General features: G+C 38.5%; 1 protein-coding gene across 3 annotated transcripts in view; it reads left to right on the forward strand.

Annotated features, from left to right (window-relative positions):
- DOCK11 (dedicator of cytokinesis 11) overlaps positions 1–26,630 on the forward strand; it is a 243,510-nt gene that overhangs the window by 50,944 nt on the left and 165,936 nt on the right. For all 3 annotated transcript variants that reach the window (XR_474957.3, XM_001364195.3, XM_007507772.3), the window contains exons 2-5: positions 19,329–19,445; positions 19,536–19,625; positions 20,982–21,064; positions 23,956–24,025. Coding sequence is in view for 2 of the 3 variants with exons in the window: in XM_001364195.3 (XP_001364232.1) it covers positions 19,329–19,445; positions 19,536–19,625; positions 20,982–21,064; positions 23,956–24,025 (360 nt within the window). In the remaining variant the exon portion in view is untranslated. The remainder of the gene's footprint in view (positions 1–19,328; positions 19,446–19,535; positions 19,626–20,981; positions 21,065–23,955; positions 24,026–26,630) is intronic.

Genomic DNA, 26,630 nt, shown 5'->3' on the forward strand with positions numbered 1-26,630 from the left:
TGTGAACATCCAGAGACAAGCAGGGTGTCCATGAGTGATCTCAGCAGAAGCTGCTAGTTCCATTTTCCCCTTTATTCCCCTAGTGTGACAGCACACAGCTTAGATGGAGCTCAAGGGAAATGCTGAGAATGGTGCTATGAATGGAGATGGGGTTACTGATGCAGCAAGTTGTCAGGCACTTCCATTTGCTTGCCCTTGAATCTCTGGCAAGAGAGCCTTTTCAGCTCCTGAACTGGAAGAATTGGAATTAGTAAAAGGAAAAGGACAATGAGTATTTTAATTGGTACATATGATAATGGAGCCCTCATGTATAACTTTCCCTTTTTCTTTGAGAAGGTGACACAGAAATCCTGTATGTGTGCAGATGATAGTCACCGTTACCCTGGAAGCCCCTTCTAGTTGATTGAGGCTTTGCTCCAAAGCTTTGGAATGATCTTTTTTTTTGACAATTTTATTTAATTAATTTAGAATTTTTTTCCATGGTTACAAGATTCTTGTTCTTTCCCTCTGATATCCCCACCCCCTTCCCATTACCTTTGGAATGATCTTGAAAGGCTGAAAGCCATGCAAGACAATTGGGCTCATTACTTTGTAGTCTGTTGTGCCTCAGATTGGTTTATTTTTTATCCTTTAAAAAATTATTTCATTTTGTTCTGTAGCATTGGCCATATCAGATCTATTAGATTATTAGAGATTTAGAGTGGCAAGAGATATTAGCAATGATCGAATCTAGTGTAATCCCCACATTTTAAAGAGAATGAAACTGAACTGAATGAAACTTGCCTAAGGCCATACGTACAACTTGGAAATGGCAGAGCTGGAATTCAAATCCAGGTCTTCTGACAACAGAATCTTCTTTTCCCACTGAATTTCTTTGAATAATTTAGCTCCTTTTTCTACCTCTATAATTAGTGCCACCACCTACTGATGAGCCTCTCCTTTTTCTTTTGAACAAGATTCAGTCACTTTACCAAAATGTTCTTACATGTATTGAATGCTGTGGGTTCTCTTCATCCTTTTCCATGATAGGAGTAGGTCCAGAGAAGGTATATATTCATTAACCTTGATTTGGTTGATTTTTGATAATTCCTATAATTGGGATAACAATATTGCCTCAGGGAATTGGTACAAGGATCAAATGAGATCCTAGAGGTTCAAGTGCTTCAGAAGGTATAGAACTTTCTACAGATGTGAGGCATGGTTCTAATTATGATGATAAGCAGCATCACTATTAGAAATAATGCTAATCCTACCAAGCCACTGATGGGAGAAAGTGCCATAAAAATGTGGCTACCTGTTTGGCTTTATGTAGGTAGGGAGGATGTAGAAATCTAAAGGAGCCTGGTAGCATTAATGCGGGCTCAGCTGAGATTTTAGGAGCAGAACTCTGATATTGTTAAGTATTTCAGTGCCATTTTCCTCCCCACTTTCTGAAATTCAAGAAGCCTCTTATTTCCATTCTTCTGCCACTTCTTTGGGGTGAAAAGGGCCTGGATGGAGGCTTACTTATGTATTAATTAGCAGAGAGATTAGGATAAAATTACACAGTCTGCTAAAAATTCAAGTTTGAATTTCAATAAATAAAAAGCTGTGTTAGAAAAAAGCTATTAGATAAAAATAAAATTGAAGAAAGAACATGGAATTGCAAAAAGTGCAACTCTCCCTTGGGGTTGAATCTTAGCTCTACTATTTGTTATCTGTGATACTGGATAGGTGTATTCCTCTCTCTGGGTCTTGGTTCCAATTTCACTACAGGAAGTATATTTAAAGGGAAAAGAAGCCCAGCTTGAAATGAGCCATGTTCTCATTACACAAAATGGCAGGAGCCACAGGCTTTTGGTCCAGTTGATCTTGAAATCAGCTGAATAAGGCAGGGACACTGATCTCAGATACTACCTGCCTTTGAATTTTCCTAAATTCTGTTTCTAATATGGTAGACATGAGCTCTAGAAAGGGCCCTGGGAGGAATTGTAAAGCCATGATGTCAAACTCAAATGGAAAGGGCAAAGAGGTAGAACACTAAAGTATACTTTAAGATCCTTACAAGGAGCATCTCAACTCAGTATGAACATTATGTTTTATTGAATTTTTATTTATTTTATTAACTAGGTACCAATTCTATGTGTGTAGATAGAAACCACTCCCTAAGTTTGTACTACCCTACAAGCCATTTTGCATGTGTACTTTGTGTGACAGAGGGATGTAAAAAGGTGTGGTGCATGAGGGGAGGTCTCTATCTCTGGATTGGTGCTGCTATTGAAGACAGTCTTGAGTGGGAGCTCTGGTACCTGCTGTAGACTCAAGGGCTTTTGTGGGTTAAAGCGGTTTGATGGGCTGCAGATTTTGGCTTCCTGATTCAGCTTAGGTATTTAGCTAGGTGATATCCTCTGTCTCCTTCCCACATTTCCCTCTTTTACTTTATCTCCATTTTGATTAAAAACTTAATTGTTAAGAGTTACTAATAGACTCCTGACTTGAGAGTTAATTATATAAATGGCGACCACAATATTTTTTAAAATTAATATTATATTTACTATTTTACTTTCATTATTACAATTTCATCTGGTTTAGCCTAAACTATGGAATACAGTGGACTATATGTACCTGAGGTCCTCATATTTAACAATTCTCTGGTGAATTTGTCCATGAGGATATTTGTCTAATGTTGTTGTGGGCAAATAATGTTGGGCATCATCAGGAAGGCTATTGAGAACCAAAGAGAAAGACATGGTGGACTTGTAAGGTCATTCTGAATGTCAAATCTGAAGAAGAACATTATACACAAGGCCTGAGAGGAAGGTAAATGGATTAATGGTATAGCTTTAGGGATTAGCATATAACCCATAGATATCTTCCCTTTCAACAAATGAGAACTCATTAATGATGCTAGACATGAATATAGGCAAGGAACTCTGAGCCAAACCTGTATCTCCTTGGAAATTTTTTTAATTGATGTTCTTTTTTATCACTGTCATATCTTAGTAACTGTCTCCACCAAAAACCCTTCCTTATAACTAGAAAAGGAAAGCTAGGTCAAACAAACCAACTCATTGACCATGTCTGTTGAGCTACATCTCACTCTGTGTAGTGTACCTCTTCTGTCAGACATTTTGAGTCCCTCTTGGTCACTGAATTGATTAGAGTACTTTTACTATTGTTTGTCCTTAAATCATTGTGGCCATCCTCACATGATTTTTTCTGGTCACTTGGGTCTCATCAGGTCTCATAACTTTTTCAAAGTTTCTCTGCCTGTAAGTGTGAAAGAGGCAATTAAAATAAAATTAATTTAGTGCAGTTAGTATATTAAGCACCTTCATCAGTGATAGCGAACCTATGGTACAGGTGCCAGAGATGGTACACAGAGCACTCTCTGTGGGTACTCATTGACCCTCCACCCCCAGAGTTTGTTACTAGAAAGGCAGAGGGTCTTGAGAGGAGCTGCTCCCTTCCCCCTCTTTGTCACGCCTGGTGACATTGTTTTACAACCCCTGCCCCTCTGCCCAGCAGCCCAATGGGAGTGCACAGGAGGTAAGGTGGGCAGCTCATAGGCAGCAGAGCTGGAGGCTCTATACTTGCTTGAGGACATTCCTCATTGCACCCATTCCTCTGCTCAAAAGCCCAGTGGGAGCACTTTTTCCCTTTCCTGTGTGGGGTAAGTGGGGAGAGGGGGAGAGCCTGGCACTCATGGGGGGCGTGGTACTTGGTCTGGGGTGTGTGATGGAGGCAGAGCCCATCTCTAAAAGGTTTGCCATTACTGACCTACATGGTTTAGGCATTGTGCTAAGCCCTGGGTATACAAAAAAGCTGGGGGGGGGGTGGGAATCAGGGCTTCCTCTCAAGGAGCTCACAATGTAATGAGGGAAACAAGATTCAAACAAGATATAGACTGGACAAATTAGAGATCATTTTGGAGGGAAGGCACTAATTTAGAGCAACTAAGAAAATCTTATATAAGGTAAGATTTTAGCTGGGACTTGAAGGAAGACAAGGAAGCCAGAAGGTAGAGATGATGAAGGAAATAGTACCAGGCATGGGGAACAACTGGTGAAAATGGAGTCAGGAGATGGAAAATCTTATTCAAGGAATAGCAAGAAGGTAGGTGTCACCATATCAAAGTGTTCATGGAAGGTAGTAAGATGTAAGAAGACTGAAAAGGTAGGAAAAAGCCAGGTTGTATAAGGCTTTAAAAGTCAGAGGATTTTATATTTGATTCTACAGGTAATAGGGAGCCACTAGAGTTTATTGAATTGGGGTTGGGGGATAGAGGTTAAACATGATCAGACCTTTGCTTTTGGAAAAGTACTTGGACAGCTGAGTAGAGAATAGACTGGAATGGGAGAGACTTGAGGCTGTTCAATCCAATGGTAAGGTTCTTACAGTAGTCCAGGTTTAAGGTGGATGAGAGCTTGCACTAGGGTAATGTCACTGTCAGGGGAGAGAGATATTGTAGTGGTAGAATTGATTAAACTTGGTAATGGAGTGATTATAGAAAATGAATATGACGAGTTGGGGATAACATCTAGGTTGTGAGCCTGGGTGAAAAGGAAAATGGCAATAGGGAATAGGTAAATTTGGAAGAGGAAAAGTTTGGGGAGGGGCAATGGGGAAGCTAATAAGTACAATTTTAGACATGTTGAGTTTAAGATATCAATGAGAAAGCTTTGTGAGGTGCCCAGAAGACAGCTAGAGATGTGAAACTGGAGGTGAAGAGGGAAGTGAAGATTGGATGGATAGATCTGAGTTCATCTGTTTAGAGATGATACTTTAATCTTCCTCCTTCCCATTTCCATTGGAAAAGAAAGAAAAAAAACCCATATAAGAAATATACATAGTCAAGCAAAACAATGTCACATATTGGCCTTATCCAAAAAATATAGGTCTCAAACTGTACTCTGAGGTAGTCACCTCTCTGTTAGGATGTGGATGGCATGTTTTATCTTGAATCCTTTGGAATATATATTGGTTATCAGAGTTATCAGAGTATATATTGGTAATCAGAGTTCTGAAGTTTTGCAAAGTTTGTCTTTACAATGCTATTATTACCATGTAAATTATTTTCCTGGTTCTACTTACTTTCTTATCTATTCATAGAAGTCTTCTTAGTTTTCTCTGAAAACATCCTCTTTATTTCTTATGGCACAATTAGAGTTCCATCACATTTGTTTATTATAATGTTTTTCCACTCCTCAATTGATGAGCACCCTCTTTGTTTCCAGTTCTTTGACACTGCCAAAAGAGTTGCTAGGAATAGTTTTGTGCATATGACTTATTTTCCTGAAAAAATAAATATTTTTGACAAAAGGAATTGTTATTTTGCATAGCTGGCAGGAAATTTAGGGTTCAATCAGTCAATCAGCAAGCATTTACTAGGTTATTGATATGTGCCCCACACTGCACTAAACCCTGGAGATACAAAGACCCAAGTAGAATAGTCCCTTCCCCAAGGAGCATATATACATAAATATAAGATATATAAATCAAGGACAATGTAGACTTGTAGGGGAAGGCACAACAGCTGGTGGAGAAATCAGGAAAGACTTCTGATAGTGGGTGATACTTAAACTGAGTTTTAAAGGAAATTTGGGATTCCAGGAAGCCTAGGTGAAGAGATAGAACATTCCACAGAGAAAGGAGATGCCAGGTACAAGGAACAGCAAATAAGTCAGTATGGCTAAATTGTAGAATTGATTATGTAGAGGACACTAATGTATAAGAAAACCAGAAAGGTTGGGATGAATTAAGTTGTAAAGTTTTAAATGCCGAAGGAAGGACTTCACACTTGATCATAGAAGTAAGAGGTAGCAATAGAGTTTGTTGAGTAAGGGGATGATATGATCAGATCTATGCTTTAGGAAAATCACTCTGGAAGTTATATGGAGGGTTGTTTTGAGAGAAAAGTGACCAAGGCCAAAGAGACCAAATACAAGACTACTGAAATGGTCTAGGTGAAAGACATTAAAGGTCTGAACTAGAGTGGTAGCTGTTTGAGTAGAGATATGTGAGAGATGTTATGGAGTTAAAATCAACAAGATTTAGTATCTAATGAATATGAAGGGTTATGGAAAGAGAGGAGTAGAAGATGTTGCTGAGATTGCAAATCTGGAACATTAGAAGTATGGTATTGCCTTCAACAGTAGTAGGAAAGTTCAGTAAAGGGGGAATTTGGGGAGAAAACATGGTGAAACTTGTTCCCTGGTCTTTAATTGAAAAGATTTCTGTAAGTTGAAAATGGATTTAAAAAAAGAATTTAGATCAATTTAAATGAATACAAGTCATATCTCTGTAATGAGTATTTTAAGAGAAGTTTGCATGCCATTGGCACATGTATAATCTTTCAAGGTTGAGATTGGGAGAAACCAGAAGCCTTTACATTAGTTTCATTATGAGTACAGGTCACTGGGATGGCAGAACTCTCTTTAGTTGCTTTATTTGTATTCTTTTGTAATCCATGACTCAAGTAGATAGGTTCTTAATAGGATTTTGTTGTCTAGTTTAAGCATCTCAATTTATGATTTTGTTCTTCTGAAAAGACATTGGGCAGACCCTGTCATAGTTTTTCTTAGGGAATTCTGGGATTTCATTACTGTGGTTACTCCTTCTAGGCCTTAAATGGTTTGCATTGAGTTGCTGTGACTGAAAAGACTATCAGCTGGTGGCTGACCCTTGCTGGCCCTGAGCCCAGGAATGTGTTGCTAATGTTTAGCTTCTCCAACAAGGAAAGGCACATTTTAAGTTTAATTTACATTAACATTTTCCTAATACTTTCTTAAGTCTAAATAGTAAAAAAAATGAATTTTTACTATTTGTCCATTTTTGATGTAGAAATGTTCACATTGAAAATGTAATAGTCAACTTGATCTGGTCAAAGTGGCCCAGCATCCATACCTCTGTCAGAGTCTTACTTCATTACGCTAGACTTAACCTCTCTACTGAGGTTGTGGGTCTTGGTTTTAAGCCTTTTCAGCTTTGTAGGCCTTGTCAAAATTCTTTCTCTACTACTGGACTATTTGAAGACCCTAGGGCAGCTCTGTGCCATGAAGAGCCATCTTATAAGGGCATTAGCAGATGCAGTAGGATATCACATTGAGAAAATATGTACAGAGAATACTAATTTCTGGGAGCTAAACCCTTGTTTATTAGCCTGCTAGTACCTTAAAGATATCAGGAGAAAAGAAATAATGGACTTACCATGTTGGGTTGGCCTCCTGTGGGGAGATGACATGGGAGACATACAGGATTGCTAGATGTGGCTAGATTGTGGGTCCCACATCAATGAGATTACAGATCCATTGGAGGGCTGAGATGGTGGACTGATAAATTGGTCTCTACCATTTCTGAGGCACCATCAGGAAATAGGTAACATTTGGTTATGACAGTCAGCAGGCATTGATTAAGCACTGAACCAGGGATACAAATAAAGTTGAGACACTCCCTGTCCTTGAGCTTCTCAAGTCTAATGGGGAGACAGACAACAAACAAACAAGGTCTAGATGGGAAAAATAGGAAATTGTGAGAGGGGAAGCATTAGGGCTTAAGAGGCCTTGATAAAGATTTATTTATATGATTACCTAGGCTTATAAGAAGTTTTGAAATTTTAGGAAGAATGTTTCTTTGTACCAAAGTTAAAACAATCTGTTCTTTCTTTGTTTATTGCTACTTATGAACAATATTATTTTGATTAGAAGGTTCCTGTTCTCTTGATCACTTCTTGTGTTGGAGAACTGTAACCACACTGAAGAAGAATGAAGTCAGTTTTTCTAGTTTTCAGTATCATGGTTAAATGATTTAGAGATGGAGAAAATGAAACTGTTGATTCCAGTGAGTTTGGGGAGTATCATTTTGAGATTGCTATTATTTCATCTCATCTAGTTTACAAAGGAAATTGAGAGTTGGCCAGGCTTTAGTAAACCCTTCTCAGCATTAACTGAGTTTGATTTTTTTTAAAAAGTCACTCTCAACATTTATAGGGATTTGTTTATCCTTTGTAATTGAGCAATAATTGATATAATGGAAGAACCCTAAAATGAAGCTGAATGCCAGCTAAATTGTAATAAACAATCTTAGGTCTCTAGAAGAGAAGAGCTATTTTGTCTCCCTTCTTTCCCTAGATATGTTAGAGACTGTTGAGTGTAGCCTCAAATATGCTATCAGACATTTATTACAAGAGAAAGCTCATTAACTGGGTTCCAAGAGGGGGATAGAAGTATGGCCAGAAATTATTATGCTTTGAAAATAAAACACAAAAAAACAATAAATAAAATCAGGGTCAGTTATTAAAATAAAGTTTATTTGTCTAGTCCCAGAATTCAAGTGATTGAAACCATGGGGGAAAGCCCATTACAAAAATAGAGTAAAGAGAGTCCTAAGGACTTTAAAAGCAACTTCATTTATGAAAACTGTCAAAATGAAAGGAGGGGTTTTATTTCCTCTTTACTTTCTTTTATCCTGTGAATCCTTATCTTTGGGGCTTGTGTTTTCTGGATTTCATTTTAAGGTCCCTGTCACTGACAGCTCCTTAGCTTTTTCCATTTTGGCTTTTGTATAGTAACAATACAATTATTGGATGCCCTAGCCTTTTAATCAGTCAGTTACTCACTCAGCTGGATTCTAAAGACTTTTGGCTCTTGGCAGTATTTTATTTTATGTGTACCTTGTCCACCTAAAGCTGTGACCATTCCTTCTGTTCTTGTAAAGGATTTGAGGTGCTAATCCCTCCCAGAAAAAAAAACAAACTGGCAAAAGCAGCTCAAAATGTAAAACTATAGATCGACCACTAGCTCTCCAACCATGGAGTCTCATTATCATCTGGACTTATTAAAAGTGCAAATCTCATTTTGGTCAAAATTGTAACATTAGTAGAAGCAGGTTTTAGTGAATTTGGAGAACACTTTTGCAGGATAGCATCCATCCTCAAATAGAAAGGATTTGAATTTTGGTTTTGTTCAACTCAGTGTATGTGGATGCCTGGCTAAGAGGAAAATCCCCAAAATACAATTTAACGTGGGAACTTTTGATGTACCAAGTCTTTCACGCAGTGGCTTTAGTTCGTTTAAGGAAGTAAGTGCTCTTCTGTCTCAATTCTGATTTACTGATTTGAAGTATTCCCACCAAGTAAAGGTAATCACTGCGAAGTGAATGGGATAGTCACTGGAGCCCCATACACTGAATAAACAAAAACTTATTTTCTTTTCCATCTCCCTCTTCCAATTGAGAAAAACAAGGAAAAGGAAACCCATATAACAAATATGCAGTTTAATTTTCTATATAATGTTAGGCTGGATTCCTTCTCAGGGCACTTCCTGTTGACTCAGCACTAGGCTAGGCACTATGGGTTTACTACAAAAAGAGCCAGATCTCTGGCTCTCCTTACCTTACAAAGTCCAGAGGTATAGAATAGATGACTGTTTTTATGTACATTGTAGATTGCTTAATCAGTGCTAGTTGAGTGAATGAATATTTTAAGTAGTTAATGAATGAAATTTATTGAATCTCCTAATCTTTACTAATGAGACTCTGTAAACCTAAATTTTCCAATTCTTTTAATTCCTCTTGATATTAAACCAGGACTTTTGAGACAGGCTTGCATTCTTACTTGCAGCCATGAATTAAATGCTACCTTTGTGGCCTAAAAGAGGCCATATGTTTTCTCAGTGTTTAGCTTCTTATCACTGAATTAGAACTGAAATACTAATACCCTAAAGGCAAACAGTTGCTATAGGACTAGTGAGTGCTGAGGAGATTGCAATTTGGGAAGCTTCTTTTTCCAGCTCTGCATCCCTGGAAAATACTGACACCCGGGCTTCTTTATTTACAGATGGTCTCTGACCTTGCCTTTTACTAGTTGCTGAAGCAGCAACCTTTAGAAGGAAACTCACTAGATAGGGAAATAAATTTTTTTATGCCATGGATCTTTCAACTTAGCAGGAAGGCTGTCTTGGCTCATGAAAAGACATTTAGGTGGGGAAGAACCTTTCCCAGACTAGGGCCAGGATCCCTTGGGACAAAAGCTTTCATAGACATAAAATATTACATCTAAGGGCACCAAGGGAGAGGGCCCATATTAATCCCATACAATGATGTGAAGCTCTTTCCATTTCGTGTATTTGACCACTTGTTAGAGATGTTGGGAAGGGTATTCTTCAGGTTGAGGTTGGTCTAGATGGCCTCTGAGGCACCTTCCAATGCTGAAAAAGTTGTGGTTCTGTGAGGTGATGCTTCAAAAGTCGTAACAAAGAACTTTATTGCTTTAGATATTGATTTACACTCTGGTGGTAAAAAGCATGTCCCCTTTCTTATTTAGATCTGAACAACAATAATTCCCTTCTCAAACTCCAAACCCTCTACCAGATTATGCATGAAAGAAGAGAGAAGAACTGTTTTATAGAATAATACTAGCTAGGATGATCTATTGAGTAGGAATTTTGTGTCCCCTGAGGCCTTCGTGGTAGCTGTGACAGATTTTCAGGAACCCTGAAATCATGCCCCTTTGGGTGTTGTAATGCCCCTGATGGGTTGAGCACCTTTAAGAAATAGGGCGAAAGCCAATATGTTATTCAGCTTAGCATCTATAAAAGCAGAGTGAATATGAATCAAATCCAAAACATTTATTCAGTGTCTATGGCATTCCAGGCATGGTGCTAAGTGCTAAAGATACAATAAATTTTAAAAAGACATGTATGGCACTTCTTTGTATTCTGATACAAGACAGGAAGAATCAGAACAAGTCAGAAATAATAATGAAATGGATGGTAAAAATAATGCCTGTCTTGCTAGATGGTGATCACAATTAGAATTGAGTCCTTCATTTTAAAATTCCATGCATAACCTGGTAGATGGTTTGGAGTTTGAGAAGGTAATTACTGTTGTTCAGATCTAAATAAGAAAGGGAACATGATCTGTTATAGCTATCATACATGAATACGTTTCCCCACAATATTTTACAGAGTGTAAAAACATTTCACTACCTGTATGCACCAGTATATACTGCAGCCATTACTACCATAAGAACCATAGGAGGAGAGGTTGAGCTATCTAGGAAAACTTATAAGAAGAGGCAACTATAGTAACACTACAGGGGTAGATGCAGTTTGAGAAAACTATTGAAGCCTATAGAAAGACTTAGGAAGACTACTGCAGTATCTAGCAACAGTGTCCAGTAGAAATCTTAAATATATTACTTGACTAGAAATAACTAAAAAGAACCTACAGAATGGAATCCAAAAGACAAAAATGTGAAAGCCAGAAAAGGTAGGGCAGTATAAGGAACCAAACAGTACAAAGAAATGAGGTAAAAAAAAACTCTCAAGAAAGAACTATTGGTTATCTCTGGGATGGAAAGAAGTCCAACAGAGTGACAGTGAAACAGTCTTGGTGCCATCAATATGATGAATGATAGAGTAGTTACATAAAAAGAAGTAGCTGAAACTGGAGGGTAGCAGGAGTGGAGAAAATCCATAATTATTGGCTCAAAGCTTCATAGTATGTTCTCACATTGTTAGCAATTTCTCAAATTCCATTATTTTATTTTTAATTCAGAAGGCAACACATACTACCAAACTATTAAGCACCTGATAACCCCCACTAAAAACACTGGCTAATTCCTGAAGAGGGAGTATATAGCTTTTATTGCCCAAGACATCTGTAGAAATTTTGGAGAAAACAATATATTGCATGGGGAATGAAAGGGGCATGTGAACGAAATCCCAAGGATATGAAGAACAAATCATTGATTCATTGATTATGGAACAGGTTTCCTGAAAGGACCAACCCATTCACATCTCTTTGTTCTTCACTCATGGCTTAGTCAAGTATTGCAAATATATAAAATCAATCTAAGCATAGTGAGAATGCTAGAGGAGTTCATGTCTTCATAGAAAGCAACTGTCAAAAGTAATTGCTATGAAACATGGCATCTTCCAGAAATGGTTCTACTTAGCCTTTAAACCCATTATCATTTTTCCTGAGCAGAACTGAGTCTGTCTTTAGTCAAAGAGATATATCTATATGATATAGAGTTATAGAGCTCCACTGAAGAGCATATTAAACAGCTCCATTTCATGAAAACTTTCTCCAATGATATAAAAATGGCCTTTGGGCCCCATAATATATTATTAATGTACACCAGGGATTAATAGAGATAAAAGGCTTTGAGCTCAAACGAGGTCAAAGTGAACTGGTGGATGAAGGCAATAGTTACAGATACTGTGATATTCTTTGGGCAAGGCACATAGACTAAGCCCCAAAAAGAGAAAGCTGAGACTCTTCTGTTAAGAGATTGTCTGGCAAATTGAAGTAAAATCTTAACAGAAAATATTTAGAGTGACTATAATATCTATGTAATAGCTAACCTTACTTTTGTCCCTATAAAACGGATAACATTGGATCTACAAGGTTTCTAAACAAATATCTGTAAAACATTAAGGAAACACAAGACTCGTCATTCCACAACAGCAATGTTCACAGAACATATAATAAACAGGTAAAAATGTACAGAAATACTTTTGGAACACAAACTTCTTTTCACAAAAGTCGTATAGGCTGACAACAGGTTAACAGGTTAATTGTATTTCTTGAATGTAACTAAAAGTGGTTTATCTTCAAGTGGAACCTGTGAAATGAATTATATCCAAGAATGGAATAAAAATGCACTGTCAGCAAACATTCACATGAAACAACATGTTGATAAGCAAATGTTAAACAAATGATTGTCCTATGAATTTATCATTTGAAATTAAATGTTTATGATAGCCACTAGAAATTATGAAAAGGTTAATCTTTTTTTAACTCTTACCTTCTGTCTTAGAATTGATATTAAGTATTTGTTCTCAGGCAGAAAAGTGATAAGTGCTAGGCAGTTGGGGTTAATTGACTTGTCCAGTCACACAGCTAGGAAATGTCTGAGGTCAAATTGGAACTCGGGTCCTCTTATCTCTAGGCCTGGCTCTTTATCCACTGAGCCACCTAGCTGCCCCAGAAAGGTTAATCTCAAGAACCTTACAATTATTGATAGGTGAAATTTATGCAATGACATGGTGGTAACTGTATAATATATCACTGCAGGTTGCAAAAATTTATTGACTATTGGATGCCAAGAAAGATACTCTAAGGTGGCTAGAATTCTACATTAGAAACTCCATTACACTGTATATATGGACAGATGGCAAATCCCTGTTCTACAAACATCAAATATCTTTGGGAATTCAATAAATAAGCTGTATTAAAACTGTAGCAGTTCTAATAAAACTGTTGTCCACTGCCAAGTAGACATAGTACCAGTCCATAAAAATGTAAGAATAGTGTATGTAAGGATTAAAATCAGGGTTCTGACTCCATATGAAAGTTATAAAAGTGGTCACCGTTTATAAAATATTAGCCCCTAAGCCAAAATGACTGTTAGCAGCTTTTATTTACAAGGTAGAAAAAGTGAAAGTGGGAAATGTAGAAAATAGACAGAGCCTTAATAAGCCTACCAGCCCTTTTCTGGTGAAATCTGACTCAGCCTCCTGGTAGGGGCTTCCCCAAATCCATATCTCCATGTGGGTTTCCAGATAATCCTCAGCCAGAAGTCCTGGTGGTGCCTTCAGCCGGAGTTCTACCAACGCAGAATGACTCCAAGGAAAAGAAAGTAGCTCCACTCACGCGCACAGAATCCAGGGGAAGGGTCTTCTCAAAAGTCAAGGCAGGAATCTTTAGAAATAATCTCCCCAAATGCCAGGAAAGGAACGGTAGAAGGCTATGCTGGTCTCTTCTTTTATGCTTCTTTTTCACCTCATTTCCTGTCTCCTCCCCCTTCTTCACAGAAACCAATTGCAATCTTTCAATTTGCTTAGTCCTACACAGAGCTGGACAGTCCCCTTTGGAGGTGAGAGTTTTTGACTTGTGAAATGTTGAGTAGAGATTCTTTGAATTCTTGATTGATTGAGTTAAAGGTTGGTTATCGATTTCATTAAAATAGACAGAGAGATAATTTTATCTTCATATGTTTGTAGATGTTGTCATGCTAAACAAACAATCTCCAAAATATATGGAATAGAAAACTCTTAAAGCATAGAGACTCAGAGAGTCATAGTAACACCATATGGGTATGGGATGTCATTCCCATTGTCCGTTCTGCTACTGTGATTGTCTTGATGATGTTTTGAGTGAGTCTCTAAAAGATGAACTTGCATATTAGTACTAGGAAAGCAATATGTTCTTGGAGCATTTCTCAGCTCCCCTAAAAGAGATGAGAAGAATAATGTGATTATGATGATAGCTGACATCAGTAATAGTGCCATCAGATTTTCAAAATTATTTAATATATTGTGTTAATAAGCTTCCACAAAAGGTACAAGATTTGGGTGACATTGAAGACCAGTTAAGTCAGAGACCCCACTTTGTAATGGAAGTTCTAAAGGACTGGTGTTTTTCTTGTTCTTGTTTTTCTTGTTCTTGACCTCAAGATTATAGTAGATTTTGGCTGTCCTATCTTTTTGGTTCTGATTTCTGTAGCTGTTCTGTTATAGAAAGTGATAGGATCTTTCATTTCCCTTCCATTCAAGCTATTTGTCTATGTTCTCCTGGGGAAAGGAGTGGAAATAAAACTGCAAGGCTCTAGTCCTTGCTCTGGTTTGGACTTTTTCAAAGGGAACTCATGCATTTCTATGTTGAAGGTAACTTTGTGGGACTAAGGGCCCGCATCCCAACTTTTTGCTATCACACAACAGCCCTTGTAAAGTAGAAGAGGAGTGAGCAGTTCATTGTGGAGAAATGTATTTATAACAGAGTAGATTGACTGTAATCAGATCCTTGAAATAACATTTGAACCTCTTTTTAAAAATTATTGATATTTTTTGGTTTTACATCAATTTCATCTCTGAATATCTCTCCCTTCCCCCTTCTTCAAGAAGTCATCTCATTAAAAAGATCAGCAAAATAATAATAATAATTTTTTGTCGCTTAGTCATTTTCAGTCATATTGGACCCTTTGTAACCCCATTTGGGGTATTTTTGATAAAGATACTGGAGTGGTTTGCCATTTCCTTCTCTAGCTCATCTGACCGATGAGCATACTGGATCTGAACTGTTACCTGCTGCTCAATCAGACCCAGATAGGATATTTTGTCTGGGGATGAGCAACTGACATGAAGCAGTAGAAATTACAGAAAGATGAGGAGCCACAATGAAGGTTGAGAGCAGTGCTCATACTGGTGGTCCAGCTTGAGTTATTTTTTTAGGAAAAATCATTACCCATTGAACACCTGGCAGATGTTATTAGCTGACAGGGGAAACAATACAACTAGTCAATTCAAAGGAATATTTTTGAGATACAAAGGTCCTGATGAAACACAGAATTGCTAAATTCTCATTACCTGTAAAGTTTATACATTTATGGCTGGAAACAGTGAGGATGGGGAGAGGGGCAATGGCTTTTGTGTACAAGACAGGATACAATTATTTGAGGAGAGAGGAGATGGCTTTTGTGAGCCTAGACCAGATATGCCTTTGTAGATGCTAATTCCAAGGATGTCTGCAATGCTCAATAGGATTGCTAATGCAAACAGCTGCAGACCAGGCCCACATTTATACATTTAATTTGCACCTTTAGTCCTTCTTGTCAAAGAACACATTTTTAAAGAATTTGAAAATTATCCCCAAAATTAAATTAGCTATCTAGGACTTGGTTAACTCATAAAGTTTCATGATGTTGCCACAGTAAGAGAATTGCTTCCACAATAAAGTCTTGTTTTTACTGAATCTTTTGCCTTTGCCTTGATTCAGCGTGACAGCTTCATTTACTTCATGGTACTTCATTCCTAGCTATTCCTATGTGAACTTAGGAAAATGAGTCTTCCTGTCTTTACACCTGATACTCTATGCATCACCTAACTACTCATATATATAATAGCTAACATTTATGCAACACTTACTGTGTGCCCATTACTATGTAAGTGCTTTACAGTTATATAATCCTTCTAACAACTCTGGGAGGCTAGTGCTGTTATGATCCCCAATTTACAGATGAGGAGGCATTATACTGAGAGATACATTAACTGTGCTACCACTTTTTTCAGGAAGATGGTGGTTGGTTTTTTTTTCTTTACTTTCTAAATGAAAAAAAAATCCCCCCAAATTGCATGTAAAAACAGTTTTTAACATTTTTCAAAGAAAATTGAGTCTTCTCTTCTCTCCTTCCCTTCATCTTACCCCATCCTCTCAGCCCTGCCCCACCCCTGCCATTGAAAAAGTAAGCAGTCTCATATAGATTGTACATGTACAATCATGTAAAATATTTTTTCCATATTAATTCTTTTGTTGAAGGAAACTTGAATAAAAATGTAGAAAAAGCTATATTTAGACTCTTATCAGTCTTTTTCTCTGGAAGCAGATGGAATTTTTTATCACGAGTCCTTTGGGATAGTTTTGGGTCATTGTATTGCTAAGGATAGCTTAGTTATATACAGTTGTTTACTGTACAGTATTCCTGTCACTGTGTACTTTGAGAACTGAGCCAGCGGTTAGGGAGGGAATAATAATCATAACAAGTCCATTAGTAAGGGAGTTGGAGAAAGAGAGAGAGAAGTCACAGAAGGGGATCAGTGGGAGCCTCATTTTCTAGGGGCTGCCTTGCAGCTCCCATTTCCCAAACTGTGACTTTGTCAGCCAGTGAGGGTTTGAGGGCTCTCAACATGTGTACAATGTCCTCCTGGTTCTGCTTATTTCACTTTCAGTTCATGTAAATCTTTTCGATTTGGCCAATTTTGTTTTTTTAAGAAGTTTTTCTCTTCAGAGGATTTTTGTGCATCTCTTATTAGTTGGCCTATTCTGTTTTTTAAGAGATTAATTTCTTTAGTATTTTTGTGCCTCTTTTACCAAGCTGTTGATTATTTTTCTTGATTTTCCTATATTACACTCATTTCCCCCCTACTTTTTCTTCTACCTTTCTTATTTGCTTTTAAAAATCTTTTTTGAGATCCTAAATTAATTCTTTTTAGGCTGGAGAGCAATTCATGTTTTTCTTAGAGGTTTTGGATGCATCAGTATTGACTTTGTTGTTTTCTTCTGAGTTTGTGTTTAGGTCTTCCCTGTCACCAAAATAGCTTTTTGTGTTGAGCTTCTTTTTTTCATTCTATGATCATTTTCCAGTCTTTTTCTTTTCTCTTAATTTAAAAAGCTGATAAAGTTGGAGTCCGAAACTGAGGATGAAGGGAGCATTTTTCCAGGCTTCAGCTTCTTTGTGCAGCTGCCTTCAGCACTGGTTCTGGAAATGTATCTGCTTTAAGTTCTTCCAAGCTGGTATGATGTAAGAAGAGGTGTGTTTAATACTCTCTGGGCCTATGTCCTGGTTTTGGGGTAACCACAAGCACTCTTTCCCATCTTGGAACTGTGAATAGGGTCCTCTGTTCCACTGTGGCCACAAGCACTGGTGTGTGCTGGTGCTCCTCCTTCTTCTGATATAATGCCTCAGCATTGCTTCATAGATTTGCATATGGGCAATGCAACAAGTATCTTGTACCCAGAACTAGCAAAGGGACCCCTGTAATATCTTTCTGAACAGTTGTTCAACCCCCTTACTGTCTGTGGCTGAGAGATCCTAAAGCCTTTTTTGTTGCTTCAGCTGCACCCAGAGCATGTTGCTATGGTGGGGCCTGCCCTGGAACTCTACACTCTACTCTGATATATCAGATCCCTCCTGCTAGCCTTTTAAGTTGTTTTGGGCTAAAAAAATTACTTTATCTGTTGTTGGTTATGTTGCTTCAGAATTCATTCTGATGCATTATGTCATAGTTTTTTGAATCTTATGGGTCCCTGTATCTTCTTTGCCATCTTGGAACCTCCCTCCATGTTTGTTGTTGATGAGTCTTCCTGTCTCTAATTGGAGTACACTTTCCACTGTCCACCTAGCTGCCTTTAGGAAGAGAGCATCTATCAGTAAAACAAAACTCCACTAGTTCTGTTCTATGACTGTATTGGGAGGAAGAAGGGAAGGGATGATAGAATCATAGATCTGGAGCTAGAAGGAGCCTCAGAGATGATTTATTCCATCTCAGACTTCTTTTTATGTCTGAGGAACTGAGATCCAGACAGGTTAAGTAGTTTTGAATTTACTTAATGCCAGTTATCCAAGAATTCCCCTTATATGAGGAAACATCACATACACGACAGCTATGAGCTCCCTGTCTCCAAAGGTCCCATTTGACTTGGAGAAACACACTAGAAAAACTCATTTGCTTCACCCACATTGGGTGCTTCATTCCATCTAGGATCCCAGTAGGTGGCCCTTTGTCCATGCCCCTGTCTGCTGCTCTTGTCTTGTGCTATGTTGTCTCGTCTTGTTCTATCTCTCAGCCATGACCAACCAAGTTTGATGTCTTAGAGCCACACCTACTTCTCAAGCCAGGCCTTGGCTTAGGGGAAAGTGGATTTTTAATCTCTAGGGATGAATCTGGAGCCCCATGTGCTCCTTCCTTCTCTGAAGCTAAGATTGTGATGGGGCCCTGCCCTAAGTATGTGCCCCTCATGTTTTTCCCCTGGCATTAATGGCAGGTAAGGGAGTTGGCCACCTTTCTTTGTACTGTTCTTTGAGATCTTGAGTCTTAATAAAACTGTAATAAGACACATGATCATACATCTAGTATGTGTGAAACAGTAGATTTGAACACAGCCTGCCCTGATTCTTCAGCATTATACTATGCTACCTTTAAATGCATGTTGGAATTTTAATGCATCATCAAATGATGTTTATGTAGTTTTTGAAAGTAAAAATCACTCAAACACATTTTAAAATTTATCCCCTGTGATTTGGAGCAACATGCCTTTGCTTGACTCTGACACAGCCAAGAAGACTAAAGAGAATAGATGGGTGAGAAAAGGATAAAATATATTAATGACAAGCTCAAAGAGAGACTCTAGGTATTTGCTCCATAGCTTTCTCATTGTTTATTTCCTGGAGTGAGGAAACTAGATTTTTGGATGTCCTAGTGTGAGATTGCTGTGGAACCTTGCCTGTTGAAAAGTGCCACCTGATAAACTTCTGAATTGGTCATTTGGGATCCTCTGGCAAGTAGAATCTATGCCTTGTAGTCCTCACCCAGATAAACAAAAGATAGTATTGTGTTTTGTTTTGTTTTTTAAGTAAGAGAAGGGGTTTTTTGTGAGGCGGGGTGGGGATGGCAATTAGTCCAGGGAATGAAAGCATTCCCAGGAAGTATTTTATGAAGAATGATTCCTTCACTTAATCATACTATTTGGAGGAAACAGAGAAGCTGAATAGGAAATTGCTCTTATTTTAAGTGTGGCCATTTTGCTACCATCAATGTAATTGTGTGTTCCTTTTTTTTCCTCCAAAGGAGAAAGCCAAAGTTGTTGAACCCCTGGACTATGAGAATGTTATTACCCAAAGGAAGGCGCAGATTTACAGTGACCCTCTCCGAGACCTCCTCATGTTCCCCATGGAAGATCTGTCTGTGAGTAGAGAAGCCCTGTATCTTCCACTCATCCAAACCCAGCAGGGTTGGCTGAGCCAGCTTTGGAAAGAATTGTCTCCTCCTCTTTAGGTCTCAGTGATAGCACGTCAGCGAAGAACAGTTGAGTCCACAGTTCCAGAAGATGCTGAAAAGAAGGCTCAGAGTCTCTTTGTCAAAGAGGTAGGGGCCACATGGCTTTAATAGCCATTACTGACACCTTTAATGCACTTTTATTTTTTGGTTGTTGTTATTTTAAAGTAAGAGATAGGGTAGCTAGCCTTCCACCTGGCCAGGCCAAGGGGTGCTTCCTAAGTAGATTCAGATGAAACAAAAATGTAGTTGCAATAATGTAAGTGGCCTCTACAGTGGCACGGCCAGGCTGCAGCTGAAATGGCTGGCCCAGCCTCTCAACCTACCTGCTAGACCTATGTGTGATTCGTCCTAGACTTGGTCTCATGAAGATGCTGAATCTGGGTGGAGATTGAGTGGAAGTACCTCTTCTTCCAGGACCAAGCAAGGGAGAGACCCAAGAGCTCTTTGCAAATTTATTTTTTTAAGGCCTTTCACTTTTCACTTTTTTCCTTTTCTTTTTTTAACTTTTCCACTTTTAAAAAATTCTTTTTTATCAATAATAATGGCTGATAACAAAGAGGGAGAGAAGGGATACATTGAGAAATATAAGTGATAGAAAGCCAAAATATATCAATAAGAATTGTTTTTTTAATTAAAAGCACCTTTTTCTTATTAACATAATTTATTTACAAATGTCTCAGCCCCTCCCTAGCCTCCCTGAATTATAGAAGGCAACATCTAGGATGTGTGTGTGTGTGTGTGTGTGTTGTATATAGTCTCTTGGTTCTACTTATTTCACTGTTCATTATCCTATGTAGTTCTTTCCAAGTTTTTTTTAAAATTAGCCTGTTCATCATTTCTTATGGCACAGTAATATTCCATCATAATCATATACCACAATTTCTGTAGACATTCCCAACTTGATGGACATCCCCTCAATTTCCAGTTCTTTGCCGCACCAAAAAGAGCCACCATAAATACTTTTGCAACATATAACATATAGATTCTCTTCCTTTTTCCCCTGATCACTTGGCTGGGTCTAAGGATATACACAGTTTTATAATTTTCTGGATGTAATTTCAAATTGCTCTTCAAAATAATTGGATCAGATCTTAGTTTCAGCAACAATGTATTAGTGTCCCATTTTCCATATCCCCTCCAGTATTTGTGATTTCGCCCATTTGCCATGTCAGCCAATATGAAGACTGTGTGATGATATCTCAGAATTGTTTTGTTTACAATTCTCTAATCAGTAGTGATTTAGAACATTTTTTTCATATGCCTATATGTTGCTTTGAAATCTTCTTCTGAAAGCTGTCTATTCATATCTTTTGCCCATTTATCAACTGGGAGATGGCTCTTACTCTTATATATTTGACAGAGTTCTCTATATCACCTTTTCTTTTAAAAAAACATTTGTTTATTTTTCTTTGCCCCAAACTAATGATTTCAGTCTGTTTTCAGTGTATTAAAACATACAGCTCAGACTGGCATGTGGTGAACTACAAGTATGAGGATTTCTCTGGTGACTTTCGAATGTTGCCCTGGTAAGTCGAGCAATGAGCAGAAATAATTTAAGATAAGGGGACATTTTGGACTTGCTTTTTTTAACCAACTGAGGCCCCAAATGTATTCATGTGTAATAAAAGAATACCACAAAAACCATCAAGGAAATTGTTTTAAAGCCCCTATGCCCTCAGTTACTTGCAACAAGCAAGAGCCATCAAAAAAGTACAGCTGGTAGAGAAACTGTACAGCCCCCAGGGAGACAATGGTGAGCTCCAAAGGATAGAGTAGCCCCAGCTCTCGGCCTATTCACGTGATCTATCTCCTTCCTTGCTGAGGCTCCCAGGGCAGTGCTAACTGTTCCTGGCTGATGCTCACTGTGTCTTGGCATGGAGAGCTCCTAGGCCAGTGTTGTGTCTAGTATTCTTCTGCCTTTTCTATTCCATACCTGGTCCTTTATATTTTTCATCTTCCCATCTCCTTTTTGCTACTTTTCTTTTTGAATCAACATTCACATGAAATGGGATTTCATTGTGCCTCCCATGAGTTTGATATTTGATTCACACTTGAGCATTTTAAGATCATTTCCCGTCCAGTTAGTCCATCTACCATCATACTTTGAGAGGCTGGTGGATTGTAATTGCAAATGATGACCTTTTTAGCTGATTGATTAAGATCTTTTAGAATCACCTGGCCCCAAAGAAAAGCTGAAAACTTGGCTGAAATCACTATGCCTTCTTGTAAAAAGAAAAAGCTCACATTTCAAACTCCTTAGGAGTCATAAGATGGTTTTCCTCCCAAAAACCCTGGGAAAGAAATATGTCTTGGAAGTTTTATCTCCATCTTTTTAGATGTGGAATCAGAGGCTTAGATAATCAGAGGAACTGGGACTTGACTTGGCTGACACAAGGTCCTGCTTGCATTGCCCCATAGTCTACAACTCAAGGAGTTACTAGCCACTGGGTGACAATTTTTTGTCAAAGAAAACAAAATGAGAGGAAACTTATTTTAATTATTGAGTCTGGTATTTTTGTGGTTGTAAAAGATCAAAATATCTTCAGAGTGAGAATTAAATAAAGAAAGCAAGACGCTGCATCTGTTAGATTGTATAGAAAACTCTTCTTAGGAAGACTATGATTAGCAGAGACAGTGGATGCAAACCTAGTCCCTCCCCTTTAGGATTTCTGAGAGCTGTGATATTCACACTAATTGTCTTTGGTTTTTGAAGAAGTCTTTCATTTTGAAGAAACAGAAAAGTTCTTCTTTTTGCCTCCAATTTGTTTTCCCTTCTAAGGCCTTTTCTCGGTTACATTACATTGGATGCCTTGTTCCTAGCTGAAATCCTAAAGTTAACTCTTCGTATAACATGGAAAATAGCCTTCCCTTTTCCCCACTCCCTTTGCTGAAATATAGCACTATTCAACTTCCCCTCTCCACTTCCTCACAATTATTGTTAGGCTTAGTCTCTCTTTGACAAATAAAGATATTAAGACTGAGAAATATTAAGTGACTTGTCTAAGGTAGCACAGCCAGGAAACAATAAATTAGGAACTTGACCCCAGGTTTTCTGACTCCTCCTAGTCCAATTGCTATGCTTCTTGTCTTGTATTGAATGTAGGGGTAGTAGAAAGAGCATTGGGCACAGGGGATTAAGGAGACCTGAGTTTTAATTCCAACCTTTTGAGTGATGATCTGTGGTCTTGAAATGGCTTGTGTAGAATCATCTCAAGTCCCCTTCTGTTCCAGAGACTCTGTGATGAATTATTCAGAAGTGAAGCATCCTGCCTCCCCAGCTTTCAGAGGGAGTTTGCTCCCATTTGGCCAGTGGAAGAGGCTCTGAGACCTTGTACTCCGGGTGCTTCTGCTCTCCCCAACTTGGCACCAGTGGTGCACTAGACAGCTAGTTGGGAGAATGATCAACAGACTCAGGAAGCAGAGTACTGGAGTTCTATTCCTGCTTCTAACATAAGTCATAATAAGAGTGAGCATTGATATAGAGCTTTAAGGTGTGTAAAGTACCTTACATATGTTACTTCACTTTATTCTCACAACGACCCTGGAAGTGCCATTATTATATCCATTTAACAGAAGAGGAAACTGGGGCAAGCAGATGTTAAATGACATATCTGGTGTCACACAGCTGTTAAGTGTCTGAAGCTGAATTTGAAGTCCAATACAATGTCTACTCCACAATGTAGCTGCTACTTGTGTGAACTTGGGCAAGTCATTTAACCTCTGTGGGCCTCCATTTCCTGTTCTGTGAAATAAAGGGGTTGGACTAGATGGTCTCTGAGGTCCCTTCGAGTTCTTGATCCATGATCCTTTAACTTTTTAATAGGGAAAATTCTGAGGTAGGGATGGGTAAGGTGATTTCTTTCTTTTCCTGTTAAGTAATAGGTAGGACAGAATTGAGAGGTAACTAAGATTTTGTTTCACTATGTTGGCATGTGAGGAAGAGGGGTACTGTCTCCCTCTGGTGAGCCAACCCCCTTACTCCATGCCTTACAAGGCATGTTCACTACTGTTTTCTCATCCAGCCTGAGACTGCTAACCAAAGGGCCCTTTACTGTGGTGTTCCTCTTCCAGAGTGTGCCATCCCATTCCCCACAAACCCCGCCTATCTGCCACTTCTGCCCATTCAGCCTCCTCTCCAAGGTTAAGGGGCTGAAGGTCGAATTGTGGTGACATGTGACAGACTGATGCTTTGAGAGATGGACTTCCCCCCTCTCCAAGCATGACTGTACACTGGGAAGCCGAACTTCTTTGACTTGCCCTTGCTCCCCATCTTGAATTTTCTTTGAGTATAAGAATTCCTAGTTACAGCTCTGTGGTTCAGAGGGTCCTGCATAGGAAGGAGAGGGGAGAGCCCATTTATTTGGAAGCCTTTTCTATGTACTGTTTGATTTCTAAGAAAATCTCATTAATTTTTCAGCAAATCCCTGAGACCAGAAAAAATTCCCAATCATGTCTTTGAAATTGATGAGGACTGTGAAAAGGATGAGGTAAGGCCAAAGACAATTGCATTTCATAGTGAATTACTTGAAAATTTAATTCAGCAAACATTGATTAAGCACCTATTATGTATGTGCAAGACGCTAGGAATACAGAGACAGAAATGAAACAAACTCTCTTCTCCAGGAGTTACATTCTATACCCAGGTCAGTAAATCCTGAAGGAGGGAGAGTGTGCTAACACTGGAGAAGGCCTCACGAAGGAGGTGACATCTGCACCAAACCTTAATAAAGATATTTAAGGGGTAGCTGTAGATGGAAGTGCATTCTGAGCATAAAAGTTGGATTGCAGAGTGTAGTCACGTTGGCTGAAATTTGGAGTACATGAAAAGGCATAATCTGAAATGTCTGGAAAGGCCTACTAGAAGCAGGTTCTGGAGGGCTTTACATGCAACACGGAGAAGTTAATCGTTTATCCGAGAAGCAGTAGAGAACCACTAGAGACTCTCCCCCCCACTTTTTTAAAAATTCAGGATATTTTTCCATGGTTACATGATTCACGATTCCTTCCCTCTTTTCTTCCCCCCTTCCAAAGCTGACAAGCAGTTCCACTAGGTTATACATGTATCATTGTTCAAAATCTATTTCCATGTGTAAGGGGGAAAAGGGTTAATTTTTTTAGGATTGGACTTGATTATTTAAGAATTTGGTTGCCAGGAATTTAATTACTAAATTCCAAATGAATTATTAAAGTCAGAATGGATCTTATGGTAGTTTATTTTACAATAAAGAGGGAAGATATTAAGGAAGAGAGAAAGAGAGGAAAAAGAGGGAGATTTTCTTGAGCCAGGCAGGAGTTCAGAGGTCCCTGCCAAGGGAAAGGAGTCTCAAGATGGTGAGCCTTTCCAGAAGCTGGTGCCTCCAGAAAGGCCAAGGGAAAGGGAGTCAGCCTTTTCACTCACCACGTGTCAGTCCAGTCAGCAGATCCTTCTGCCCCTCTTTACCAGCCTCAACTTGAAAGCATGAAGAATTCAATTCTCACAGGAAGTTCCACTCCAAGACTCCCATTTCCATTTCCAAAAATGAAGAATTGAGTCTCACAGGAAATGACAGCCCCTTTGAAAGACATTTTCTCTTGCATCACTTCCTGTGCCTTCCCCTAATTCCACGTCTACCAATCATAGTTGATGTTCTGCTCTAGGACTGCCCAGAAGGCAGTTAGTCGATTCTGATTCATTCCCCACTATTTCACACGTGGGTCACAGACCTCTCACTAAATGATTAAGTGGGATATTTACATCTTTGGTGATTAGATCTAACATGGGCAGATCTTCATACTTAACTTTTAAGTACCTTGTTTGCTCTTTTTGTGATTGAATCTAAAAATAGGCAGGTCTCCATACTTAACCTTAAGTAGGGTGTTTACACTTATGGGGATTAAAATCTAAAAATAGACATGAGTTACAATTTAAATCTTCACAATCAGGGAAGAGGTAAGTACCTTAATTGTTACAATCAGGGGAAAGCCAAATCCAATCTTCACACATGTTACACTGGAGACTCTTTAAAAAAATCTTTTTTCAGTTATATGTAGAAACTATTTTTGAGTACTGTTTTCTGACCTTTTGTCCTTCTGTCTTCCCTTCCCCCCATGGGGGTTAATACCTTGATAGAAGTTATTTCAATACTTTCATGCAATGCATATTTTCATATTGCTCATGCCATGACAGAAGACATATATCACATATACAGTAAAAAATCTTACAAAGGAAATCAAGTGGAAGTGGCATGTTTTGCTCTGCCTCAGACTCCAACAGTTCCTTTGGCTTCGGATAGCATTTTCATCATGAGCCCTTTGTGGTTATGTAGGACACTTCTTTTGCTGAGAATTAGTCCTTCACAGTTGATCAACATATAATATTTCTGTTACTGTATACCTTGTTTTCCTGGTTATACTTACTTCACTCTGCATCAGTTCATAGAAATCTTTCCAGATTTTTCTGAGCTCATCCTGTTCATTATTTCTTATGGCACAATAGTATTCCATTACAACCATATGCCACAATCTGTTCATCCATTCCTTAAGTGATGGACAGCCCCTCAGTTTCCAATTCCCTTGCCACTCACTGGAGACTCTTGAATTGGGGAATGATATGGCAACTATGTAGAAGATGTTTTAGAGATGGAGGAGGCTGGAACTCAGGAGACAAATGAGGAGTGTATTAGAATAGTGAAGGTGAGAGGTAATGAAGATTTGAATCACAGTAGTGGTCATGTGATTAGACAAAAGAGGACAGATAAAGAGATGTTTTGGTAGTGGTAGAACCAACAAAATTTGGCAGCTGATCAGATGTAGACATCATAAAGGTGAAAATTAATGGGTGGACAATAATTTTATGAAATTATGTGGTTGCCAATATTTATTATATCTCGAGTCAGAAATTTATTTATAAATATTTACAAAATGGAGAGGAAACAATAGAAAAGAGAAATGTGAAGAGGTTAGAGAGTTTATCTATCCTGACAACCTAAAGGTTTACTCTGGATCTGCTTAATCCAGGTAGAGATTAATTAGCTCTCTACCAGGAAGGCTGGTGGTGAGTAACCCCATGGCCTCCTCCAAGCTGGAAGCTTATCTCTTAGGAAACTACGAAAG

Source organism: Monodelphis domestica, chromosome X (assembly GCF_027887165.1).
Source record: "Monodelphis domestica isolate mMonDom1 chromosome X, mMonDom1.pri, whole genome shotgun sequence".
NCBI lineage: Eukaryota > Metazoa > Chordata > Mammalia > Didelphimorphia > Didelphidae > Monodelphis > Monodelphis domestica.